Source organism: Nannobrachium achirus (genome assembly GCF_963921795.1).
Source record: "Nannobrachium achirus genome assembly, chromosome: 11".
Lineage (NCBI taxonomy): Eukaryota > Metazoa > Chordata > Actinopteri > Myctophiformes > Myctophidae > Nannobrachium > Nannobrachium achirus.
In genome coordinates this window covers 32,146,888-32,160,414 of record NC_137820.1, presented here as the reverse complement: position 1 = coordinate 32,160,414, position 13,527 = coordinate 32,146,888, and the positions used below count along the sequence as shown (strand labels likewise).

General features: G+C 42.9%; 1 protein-coding gene across 1 annotated transcript in view; it reads right to left on the bottom strand.

The window, feature by feature from the left end:
- LOC308294289 (cadherin-13-like) overlaps positions 1-13,527 on the bottom strand; it is a gene marked incomplete at both ends in the record, with an annotated part of 228,901 nt that overhangs the window by 169,304 nt on the left and 46,070 nt on the right. Inside the window, one exon of the mRNA XM_080737017.1 lies at positions 5,171-5,291. Within this exon, the coding sequence (XP_080593143.1) occupies positions 5,171-5,291 (121 nt within the window). The remainder of the gene's footprint in view (positions 1-5,170; positions 5,292-13,527) is intronic.

Genomic DNA, 13,527 nt, shown 5'->3' with positions numbered 1-13,527 from the left:
AATTAGTGTTTTTATTGTTAATTAGTGTTTTTATTGTTAATTAGTGTGTGCATATGAGGCGCGCGTGCGTGCAGCAAAATAAGTGTGGGCTCGCCGAGCCCACGCGAGCCCATGGCATCTCACCCCTGCGCGCGCGCGCGCACACACACACACACACACACACACACACACACACACACACACACACACACACACACACACACACACACACACACACACACACACACACACACACACACACACACACACACACACACACACACACACACACACACACAGCTGTATACTGCATGCCTGAGCATATGCAGGGTTCACTCACATGCACAAATAAGCATCTACGAAGGCCTTCACACAGATCAATAGTGTTTCAGCGAGCACTCAGGTTGAAACCCTGATGTTCTGGTCAAGTAATTCAGCACTGTCTCTGTTGATTGTAGAGGAGCCATGCTGGGCAGTGAGCCAATAAGCCCAAAACACAACCACAACCAGATAAGGACCCGATATCTCTTTCTCTGTTCACTGTAGATGAGCCATGTGCTCCACTGAGCCAAGCCATGCAACAAGGAACAAGATGACCTGGAGCGAAAAGAAGAGGAGGAGAAAAACAAGGAACAAGACGCTGAGACTGAAGAAGGTGAGGAGGAAGAGCAGTGGTGTAAAGCAGTGTTTCTCAAATGGGGGTAGGGGGTACGCAGAGGTACTGCAGGGGGTACTCAAGATAATGCCTCATGTCATGACACTATTATTCATAGTTAAATAATTAACTACAATTGAATTAGAAGGAGAAACAACATTTACTGTTATGTTTAATGATGACACTTGGAGAAACTTGTTGTGAGCCTGATATTTGCCAACCCAAATTACATGGTACCAGGCAACTGGTACTGTATGTGTTTGAATGTTGTTTGAATGGAATTTATTGACATGAAAACTGGACTGAAGTGTTATGGCCACAGTGTTGAAACTCTCACTCCCTTTTTTATTTTTTGTGATGTTATATTCTTGAAAAGGGGGGTTATACTTATCATATACCGCTAGCGCTAGCTATGATTTTAATTGCAGTTGGGAAAATGTTGTTGTCGGATAAAGGGGATACTTGGATTCAAAAATCTGCGAAAGGGGGTACTCAAGCCAAAAAAGATTGAGAACCACTGGAGTAACTAAGTACATTTACTTAAGTACAGTACTAATTTTGAGGCATTTGTACTTGAGTATTTCCAATTTCTTTTACTTATTTTACATCAGTGTGCCAAGGTGCCAGTGTAAGTGTACCAAACGTTCCAATGTACCACGGTGTCAGTGTGCCAAGGGGTAAGTAAGGTTGACATTTTCCACAATAGCTGATTACATAAGATCTCAAATGAGGAAGAAGGCAGGAAGATTGCATCCCTTGATATTAAGAAACGCAGGCTAAGATGGCTCAGTTGTGTGTTGAGGAAGCCCAATGAAAGGTTACCCAAAGCAGCCTTGAGATGGACCCCGAAAGGGAGAAGAACCAAGAGCAGACCAAAGAACACCTAGCGAGGGACAGTGGCAATGGAGTTGAAGGAGAGCCCCTCTCCTACACCTCCTGCCTCCCTGCCATCAGGTGCCGCCACCGCCTGTAGGTATACGTACCCCCTCCCCGCTTGGTGCCAAAGCTAGATGCACCACAGTGGATTCAAGCCCATAACCTCCGCGATGGCACTTTGCCATTGCACATCAAGAGCGCCTTTAGTATGGTACTACAATATATTACACACACACAACTGCTGTTTGAAAGATTGCTGAAATAAATGGATGTTGTGTCACTTTACTCTCTCTTGTGTGTATACGTTGTCATGTACTGTAGCTGATGATTCTGTATACACACATGCATATGCATATACAGTATGAGCACACACACGCATACACACACACCCACACACACACACACACGCACGCACGCACGCACGCACGCACGCACGCACGCACGCTCACCCCGCCAGTAAGTGCTCACGCACGCCAGTAAGTGTGTGCGCGCGCGCGCACACACACTTACTGGCCTTTCCTGTAATTACAGTAATTTGTCAAAAAGCACATGTTGATTTATAGTCCAATTAAAACTACAGTATAAAAGGAGCTGCAGGTCTCAGTATTTGAGTCTGTAGGAGGAGATTAATTAAACACCATTACACACCTGAGAGTGACGTGATCCCACTATGAACCCTGCCATGCACAGAGAACAGAGCACACACACACACACACACACACACACACACACACACACACACACACACACACACACACACACACACACACACACACACACACACACACACACACACACACACACACACACACACACACACACACACACAGGATGACAGGTATATGGGGACAGAGAACCAAAATTAGTTTAGTACGTGAAACGGCACATGCTGGAAGTGTACACTTATTTACAGTCTTATAGGTTCGTCGCTCTGACGTCACTGTGTCTCTGACATGCGTGCCTGTGTGCGCAATGTGTGTGTGTGTGTGTGTCTGTGTCCAGCTGAAGCTCATTGACGCTCGTTAATGTTATATACGTCAAGGCAATTATGTTTCTGCACTCATTTTCGGTTTCGGACAAGAATTTTCCATTTGGTCCTAAAAAACACCACTTATGAATTAATCTGTTAAATGATCGATAAGGTTATCAACTATCAATTAATGAATTTATCGATCATTTGCATCCCTACTCATCAAAATGGCAGGCATACTCAATAAGAATATTGATGGGGGGCTCTGATTAGGTCTGATCTGTAAGTCCAGATTTTGGTCAGACAGAGAGGCATCTCTGCTTTTTATTTTCATTCATGACATAAATTATTAATCGTTAAGTCCATCTAAAAGTAAAACATTTCAGAAAGAGTGGCGTTGAGACAGAGATGGAATGAGAGAATGTGAGGCGTGCATTTGTTTCTCACAGGCAGCCACTTGTCCTTGAACTCAGGTTCTATGCCAACGGGGCCCCCTCTGCTAGGAATTCCACAGGGAGCTCTATGGTACCCTGCTTGAGACTGCCAGTATTTACATAAATCTGCATGTGTCAACCAGGCCTCGCTGCAGTTATTAAGCCTCTATTGAAAGGGTCTAACCTAGAGGTGTCTACTGTTTATAATTAGAACACACAAGTAAAATCACTGAAAAAGCTGTCGCTTCCCCAACCACTTTTATAAGTTCCAGTCAGGATGTAACCCTCATCAACGCATTGATACTGCACTTATTAAGGTTCCCATCCGTGTCAGCAGCTATATGACATGGACTGGTTTGCCTGTGATCACAAAATGTATTCGGTCTACTTCGAGTTTTTTTTTTACTAAATTGTATGTATTTAATTGTTTTGTTTTCACTGCATTTATGGGACCACAATGGAAACAAGCCTCTGGGCTTTCTTGTGACATCCCTTTCACTTAAATGTGCATCTTTGTTTTGTACATATGCTTGTTGTCAATCAATCAATCAATCAATCAATCAATCAATCAATCAATCAACCGTGTTACTGGATCTTAGTGTGGTGTTCAAATCTGACCATAAACACCATAAACAGACTGGAAAACTGAGTTGGGCTCCCTGCCACAGTTCATAACAGCTTCAATTGTTATCGGATCAAAAGTTTAATTATTTCTATATTTTTAAGATGCAAAGGTTGACTTTGTCACGGATGTGGCTATTAGAGAATTCAAGAAGAAAAGCGTGCTTTGCTACATGCTTTTATCTTGAGTAGGTAAGACTACTGTAATGGACTAATGGTCTTCTCTCAGGTCTGTTCTAAAAGCCTATCAGACAGCTCATTCAGAATGCAGTTGTTATAGATCTAACTAGAACTAAGAAAGCTGAACACATTAGCGCAATTACCAGATATTTGCACTGGCTTCCAGAGAACCGCATAATTGATTTTAAAATAAATTGGTGATCATCTTTTCAAATCACCCAACTCCCAGAAGTAAAAAATAAACGACCAAACAAAACTCATATTGAGGTATTTAGTCATTATGTTTAGAACAAACTAAAGGATGATTCATTTTAAATCAAGCAACAACAACATAATTCAGCGTACACCTGTTTCTGGCTTGTGTTTGTATCTTTCTCTTCTGTGTTCTATGTTGCTAAGTGACCTTTATGTCTTTAAAAGCCTGTGTATGCCTTAAAAGGTCACATTGAATTGCATAAATGTACTAAACTAATAAACGTGGCCTTACCTCTATTAGTCATGCTCAGGCACTATTTATGCAGGTTCAACATCAGGTACATTAGGTAACCTTCATCAAAATTGCCTGGAGTCATAACGGAAACATATTGACTTATTCATGCTAATGAAAAGGATTTTGTCTGCCTTCAGCCACAATTAAATTTACTGTACCCTGCTCAAACAGATGAACAGAATGCTTACACACGCACATGCATGCACGCTCACGTACTCGCAGAGACGCACACGGATACACATGAATGTTAACAGTCACAGTTTAAGTACAGTCACCATCCATCCATCCATCCATCCATCTTCAACCACTTATCCACAGTCAGGTCACAGGGGCAGGCATTCTTACAGTAAGATAATGTTTGAGTATCTGCACTTTACTTGAGTATTTGTATAGAGTATGAAATTTAATGCACTTTTGAATTTGAATACACACACACACACACACACACACACACACACACACACACACACACACACACACACACACACACACACACACACACACACACACACACACACACACACACACACACACACACACACACACACACACACACACACACACGTGTTGCAGCATGGCCTGCAATACCGCTGGGTGACCTACCTTCAAGTGGCGCTGTTGAGCAGCCTAAAGGGCCATTCATACTGAGCACTATTTTACTATAACAAGTGGCCACCAAAGGCACCGCTCACTTCACACTGGGTGTGTGTAGACAGAAGTGTTCAGAGACAGTAGTGTTCAGAGATAGCAGTGTTCAGAGACAGTAGTGTTCAGAGATAGCAGTGTTCAGAGACAGTAGTGTTCAGGGTATTCATATAGTACAGTAGTGTTGAGACAGTTGTGTTTAGGGTCTTCATATAGTAGTGTACAGTAGTGTTGAGACAGTAGTGTTTAGGGTCTTCATATAGTAGTGTACAGTAGTGTTGAGACAGTAGTGTTTAGGGTGTTCAGGGTCTAGGACTCACCTTGTAAGAGTGTCTGGTTCTTGTTTACAGGTCCTCTGTACTCCACCTGGTAGCGTTTGACCTGGAAGCCTGGAACACAACTCTGACGACCTTCCTCTGTCTGACCTCCTACATGGACAACCTGAAATCAAATGTATTCAAATTAAATTAATATATTGAGCTAAAAGGTGGCCCACAAACTTTGGAAGGCAGTCATAGCCGGTTGGAATAGAACCTGCAAACATCTTGATTATATGACCCCAGAGATAATGAGTACTGATTTGTGAGAGTTTTGGACAAAATCTGAAGGACTAGTGGCAAAAAGTCTGTTTTGAAGAAAACGTTGAAAATGTAATCTGGCACAAGCGTCATGATCCAAGGAATCAAGGGGGGAGACATATTTTTAAGCGTGAAGTCTGCTGCTGTAGCGCCACCATGAGGAGATGGAGGTACTTCCTTGGCTTAGGGGTTATTTAGGTTTCCCAGCAATCGGGAGCTGCATTCATGATGTGTGTCATTTTGTGCAAAACAGGCCACGCCCACAAACTTGGCTTATTTGGCGAGTTCCATAATGATCCAAGATTAGATTTCGATTTAGAGGCATCTATATTTGTATAAAGCCATACTTGGACTTGGATAATCACAGACAGACACACGGATGGACGGACACACACATACGGATGGACAGGAGCAACAACGTTCTCGGAGACAATAACACACTTACACAAACAAGTCAGAACATATACAGTACAGTACAGTACTACTCACACATGCCTTCTGTCACAAATCACTCCTGACACTTTCCTCCACCAGTTCCACCCTGCCTGCACTCTCTCCTTCACCTCTCTTTGGCACTCTAGAAAAGTTAAATGCCCACCCCATGCTTTCAAACGCCAACCCTACATGCTAACCACCATTCCACAATTATATATCTGTTGTATAATGGATGGGTCCGCTTTTATAATTATAATATTATAATAATCATTTTTATTGAATAAATATATTGCTGACTCAAGTCATTAATGTGCAGACCACAAGTTCAACACTGGGGTTGCATGGCAACTAATACTATCCTCCCTGCCCGTAAAATCCTGCCTTACTTCACGGTCACTGTTCTCTCTGAATAAAGCAGGGACATCATAGACATTAATGCATCCTCATAATGCATTATGCATATGCTGTAATGGATTGTGAAGGGATATACAGTATAATGCATTATAGATATTGGCTTCACAGAAAGTGAAAAGTCCCAGTGAAACTTTGCACTCGTCAAAGTCCCTTCAGATGTGTTATGATTGTTATAAAGCATTATGAGCATCAATGAGTTTTTATTACTATAATTATACAGTGTTATAAGCAGATTATAATACATTATAAGTATGTTTACAATGCATTATAGACATAGGATGCATAGTAAGTGTTACCCAAAAGTTGACAAGTGCTTCTCTTGGAAACATCTGTCACATTTAACCCTTCAGTGTTAAAGGATCAATATTTGTGAAAAGAGGAATTTGAAATATTATATAGGCTATATTTGCCAAAACCAAAGATGCAGAGGGGTCTTATGAAAATGGTGGAACATCTTCGGCCTCAGATTAACAATGCATGCTACAGGCCAAAAAGTAAATCTGTTTCTTTCATTCTGTATGAGGCTACTTTGTATTTGACATCAGGTTCCAGTTTCTCATTTCCTGGTACTGAGAGAGATTTATTCATGTTCAGGCAAATGGATTGGACTCCCATGGCCAAATGGAATATAAAAAGACCCAAATCTCAGTGGTGTCACCGTCGCATTTTACCTTCTCACAGCTCATTTCACAGCACTGTGTTTAAAGAGCAGAAACTAGGAAATTCCAGGAGACCTCTCAGATGAATTAGATGACTATTCACAGACGCCTAAGGCATGTCAATCTCCTCCTGAGACGGCCAGATGCTACAAAGGCACTACCATGGCAATGATAATGGAATCATTATTTTTTGTAAAGAGAAAAACAAATGGGAAGATGGAGAAAGCCAGAGGAGACGGGGGTCCAGTGGTAATAGATTCCTGGCATCAGTCTTCTGTAAGAGATGAGTGGTTTTCAATCAACCAAACGGAACTCGGCTGAAAAGCCTGATTCTACGAAGTTCAAGGAACATGCTGGAATTACTTTAGATATATACTGATTAGATACGTACTGTAGATTTAACGGACCGGATGGACAGAGCAGACGGACAGCTAGATATCGAATCAGACATGTTTCATTTCACCATACATATAAACGGGGAGAAATGTGTGGGGATCCAAAAACAATTCATGTGTTCCCTGTTAGGATATGGGTGTCAATCTGTGCACTTTGCGTGTATTTACTATCGAATGGTCGTTCAGATTGAAAGGGACATTTTGTGTAACAGTCCCAGAAAGTAAACTAGAGAGAATAAAGTTTCAAAATGCACCAGTAGCTTTTATTCACTTTGATATTTTATTTATTTATTACATTTTGATCAATGAACCTTAGTTGGCCATGGCAGTGACAAATGACTCCACAACACAAACAACTTGAAACAAATGGTATCCATATAGACAGGGAGGTCGTACCTTTTCAACTACAGCCAACCAACGCCCACTTAACCTGATTGGTGATGCTATCACGCCTTGGACTACAAAAGAAGGCAAATTGCAACACAATCCAAGTTTGAATGGGTCCAATCAGGGCTCTCTTCTCAGGCTCAAGCCTATCAGTGAAGCGCATCAAACAGTGAGTGATGCACTGGGACAAATGATAGCAGATAAGGGTTGAGATGTCTTTGGCCCCAGATTCAAGAGGTCATTGACAATTGCTATCAGTCTGTGGCAGAGGCTATTGTCGGTCTCTCTGATTCCTGCAGTGCTTGTTAGAAGTAAAGGAATGTGGTCTTCATTTGTCTCTTACACATAGTTTATCTGTCCTTATAGGCTTTCTCCTTTCTCAATGACTGTCATTTATCAAAAGTAACTGCTGCTAAGGGTACCTTCTCCTTGAGTGCTGCACCAGCTCCTACTGGGCCTTGAGCATCACAATCCTCCATATAGTGCTGCTTTAAAGTGTCTCTCTCTCTCCCTCTCCATCCCTCTCCCTCTCCATTTACTGTACTATATCAATTTATCATCTATTCATCCACATGCATGTGTGGGCATGTGCATGTGTAATCTACCATTAAGCTTACAGTATATTCAACATTGTGTAAGTTGAACAGCTTGTATTAGAAAGTTAAGTCATGTCTCTCCACTGGAGGAGGATCTATGAAATAGCAACACCTCTAACTTTGTACTAAATGGATAAGAACAAGAAAATAAAGAGTTCTAAGCGATAAGGTGTCAGGAAAAGGAGTAAAGCACAAAGAAAAAGGTATGCATGCAGCTGCTTGCAGCAGCTATGTATTATTATTTTTAAGAATATCATGTGTAACTAGAAAAGGAGTAAAGATGAAGAGGAGAAAAGCACAACGAAAAAGGTATGCATAAAGCAGCTATGTATTATTATTTTTAAGAATATCATCATAGAAGCAGTGCTCTTCAGAGCACATCGGGTCTCCACCATGTGAGGAATGTTCGTTGTGGGCTTGCATGTTTGGGTATTGAGTGATCATCCAAAAGATGTGTTTCACATACTATAAGCCGACCTCCTGGTGAGCCGATAAAAGGCAGATTATATAGCGCCACCATGAGGTTGATTTGTACATTTTCAAATGGCATTTCTTCCTCAGCCTAGTGGGAATGTGCTTGCAGTTTCACGGCAATCGGACTCTGCGTTAATGATTCTCTCTCTCTCTCTCTCTCTCTCTCTCTCTTTCATTTAATCTCATCTACATTTTCTTGGTAAACATAATGAAACCCAAACATTTTGCACAAATTGTATTAGAGGGAAAATGTGTTTTCTCTACTGCCCTGCTGACTTTCATGGGAAAAAACATCCACTAATAATTATCCAAAAGCAAAACAAGCTGCAAGCATTTCATGTATTGCTTAGCAGAACAGATAAGGATGAGACATCCAATATGAGTCCAGACCAGACACAGAGTGTACAGAGACAATCTACCCCCACTAGTGTGTTGTGTCGTGTCGTGTCGTGTTTGAACATCCTTGTGTTGTTTATTAATGGTTTGTTTCTAGCAGCTGCATTTTAGGCCTTCAACCATGGTAATGTCTTGTTAGACCTCTCTGATGATTTGGTTCTATCCAATTAATCAAATTGTCTTTTTGGATAAAACAACATCCACACACACACACACACACACACACACACACACACACACACACACACACACACACACACACACACACACACACACACACACACACACACACACACACACACACACACACACACACACACACACACACACACACACACACACACACACACACACACACACACACAAATGGGACCATTGTAATTTATTTCATGCAGTGTTATTTTTAATTCCAGAAGCATGCAGGATCAATTAGATATAGCAATGGGTTGGGCAATGTAGATAATTGAATTATGCAGTAGGTATCAAGGCAAAATGATGGAATTGCTATGCAGCTATGCAATGCTTTGCATCTCATATCGAATTTAGTTGCGACCGTCAGGTCGCAGTTACTATCAAAACCTCCACTGGCTGTAAGTGTCTGTCAGTCAGTCACGTCACACGTTTCCCCTACTCATATCTCTGCCACCGTTGCCCCTATCCATGCCAAACTTTGCACAAACACACTCCTTGGCTGCCAAACCACAACCTCCACCCCTCATTTCTCACATGGCCCTCTTCTAGTGCCACCATGAGGCCGATTCTTGCTAAATTCATTTTTGGACACTGCTCCTATACAGATTTTGCCCTAAAATCACGCAAAGCGGCAGCTGCGGCACACAGTATGTCTAGAGTCCTATCATCAACATGGATCTGTCCCATTTAGCGCCACCATCAGGCCGATTTTTTAAAACACATTTTTGGACACTGCTCCTACAGATTTTGCCCTAAAATCACGCAAAGCGGTGTATACATGTGACCTGACGGTCGCTTATCTCCCGATTAGGGAGTCTTACTGGTATACTGAGTTAAAAAAAAAACAAAGTTAAATATTAACAACATGAACTTTAGCATCCCTAATCTGGCATGACAAACAGGTGAACATTCAGTAAAAATGTATGTGATGTTAGTCTAGTGTGACATAAGTCTCGTACATAGGGGACACACAATTTCGTACTACGGACATAGGGACACACACAGCCAGACGTAGGGGCACAAAAACTAGATTAGGCACTTAAAAACATGTGATATATCTGTATCAATAATTATCCATCTTGCAATGCATAGTTATGCATCTCTTTTTTTCCTCTTCTCTTTCTAACGGCAATTATTTCCTCCCCACACACATTTTGTGTGTTGTCACTGCTGTTGTATTCTTCGGACTCACCTGCCAGTGAGGAGCCCCCACCGGAAGGACGTAGATCCCCCGTCCTACTCCTCCCGCCCAACAGTCCCTGCTGACAGGCAGCCTGTAGGAATACGTGCAATGACAGATATCACCCTCCCCGGCCCGCCTCCCCTGAACACGTACACACTGTATAGACCAGGTTTCCCCAATTCGTTTTCGCCAAGGGCCGAATTATGTCTAGGGTACCAAGCCGAGGGCCACAGCATTGCAGGGGGCGACGGTGGCGTTCCCACTACTGCAGCGACAGTTCAGATATGGTCGTTGTCGGGTGAAAATCTTGTATGTCCAAAACCGTTCGTTTTGCATTTATCATTTTAAAAATGATTTAGACTAGTGAAAACAGCTGATCTACAAGCACAACGCCTCGCACCGCGAAGCGTTGTGTGCTTGTAGATCTGCTGTTTTCACTACTTTTGTGAGACGGCCTTGTATGATGAAGCAGGGCTTTACTTTGCGAAAGAACGTACATATTTGGAGATACGAGGTTTCCACCAGACAACGACGATATACTAGTGTTGTTGCTGCTCTTATACCACCATTATTACTGGGGTTGGTGGGGGCCTGACAGTAGCCCCCCCACAGGCCGCAAATGGCCCGCGGGCCGCCTATTGGGGAACCCTGGTATAGACGCTCACACAAAGCCGGATGCACCGCAGTGGATTCGAACTCCCAGCCTCAACTTTACCACTGCGCCACCCAAGCACATCGTTACATCTCTAATGGTGTATTTAAATAGCAATGTGTCCCCATATTTTAACAGAGCATTAAATGTTTCTCCATTCCCTCTCCTGTCCCATTGACCTTCCAGGTGTCCTGGGATGGGATGTTAATGTGCACGTCTGGAAGGCTGCCATGCTGCAGCCTGTGCTCTAATGGATTGATAAAAACAGAATCAATCATGAAAGAAAGCCGAAGTGACGCTTGTTAAACTCTAATGTACAAAACCCACCAGGCGCACCAGCATAAGCGCACGGACGCTGCTTTTTTTCCCCCCGCTTCATGTTAATGAAAGCAGTCGCTCTCACTCTGCTTCTTCCGCTCCGAGAGGAGGGGGAAAAAATGCTTTTCCATATAACGCACGCATTCTCATATAAATACATTGTAAAGGTCCATTCCCACTGGGCCAGATAACAGATAAAAAAATCCCTTTCTCCAGATAAAAAAATCTCTTTCTCCTTTCAAGTGGATGGTAAGATACAGATAAAAATCTGTGACAGATATTTTGTATCTGTATCTTACCATCCACTTGCATGGAGAAAGAGATTTTTTTATCTGGAGAAAGAGATTTTTTTATTTGTTATCTGGCCCAGTGGGAATGGGCCTTAAGTCATGCACAAATGTGCACGGCGCTCACAGTAAAGTGTACTGTAATATGTGCAGACGCTTTTTTCGGTGGGTTCGGTGCATAAGGAATGTCTCTCTACTGCACCAATGGACCTAATCGTCAATGCACTTACTCGTCATTTCCCAACAGCCATGAAAGGCATCAGTGTCCTCATCTCTCCTCCATGCATTAAGAAAGAAGCTCCCGTGATTTAGGGTGAAGGGAGCTGCGGGGGATCAGAGGAAAGACAAGTAAACTGCCAAAGAGCAGGAGTTATTCTTCAGACCCTGCCTACACACAGCAGCAACAGCCCACTAGTCTTCATCACCACATAGTAAGACAAGCCGTACTCTGAATAGAGAGTGGCTCAAACCATGAAGTGCAGCTGTGCTTCTGCCAGTGCCTTTAAATGTTGCTGTAAAATACGGTCTCTGCCGGTGGAAATTGTCCTGCAACCTTAACGAAATTAAGTCAAAGTTGGCTGTGACTTCAAAACACAGTGTGTTTGGCCGGCAGCAGACCTATGTTAATGGACCCAGCTGCCACAAAGCTTGCGATAACGCTGTTTTAAATAAATATATGTCTTAAACTCCATTAGACATCCTCTACTGCTCTGCTTTAATGCCAGATACTACAGTATAACAGCCTCATTGGGAGGACAGACCAATAAAAGGCAATTACTTAGCCCCCGGTACGCACACATACAAAGCAGTGTGACCTTAATGGAGTAGAAGAGAACAGTCTCATTGGGAGGACAGACCAATAAAAGGCGATTACTTAGCCCCCAGTACGCACACATCTTATATTACATTTTAGAACTGCAGCCAGCGGTATTTGAGTGTCACCAACAGACCAAATGCAGCCCTCCAATTGGCTATAACGTCCCCCAGTCCAGGGGATCTTAACGTCCGCCCAGCCAATGGATCTGTAACCCTACACCAGCCCATACAACAAGCCTGCACCAGCCTGCAAGCAGCTGTTGTCACGGTTACGCTCCACCCAGCCCACGCTGCCCACGCCCAGCCCACTCAGCCCACTCAATCTCAGAGGCAGCTGATCCACACAAGAAAGATTTGCGGACAACACCGGAAGTGCGTCCGGCGGTCAAATATGTCCGACCGGAAACGTGCGCTGCGGCACAATAGTTCCGCCACAATAGTTCCCCCCCATTTATTTTATTTTATTTTTTTTTACTTTTTTTTTTATTTTTTTTATTTTTTTTTTAACTAGATGTGAGCGGGCCGAAGGCCCGCGAACCTCTAGTACAGTACAAAGCAGTGTGACCTTATGGAGTAGAGAGCAGAGTTTCCCCTAGGATAGTTTTTTGCAGCAGCAGCACTGAGGCGCACACATTGCTGAGGTGCGCACCAATACCTCAAACTGTAGTGCACAGATCGCTATAGGCTTTAGTGTGTGACTGCCTGTGCTGACACAACCAGAAGGGGTCAGTTTTCCTGCACTGCAGATGAAATGGCTTCAAAATGAACACCTCTGTTGGAATAGAGGAAGCCAACAGTGTTCTTTTCTTTCAGAGTGAGTGAGTCAATTTAAACACACAAACTACATAAAATACAGAGTACAAGGCAGTAAGTTGACCGAAAAGGAGTGGGCTGA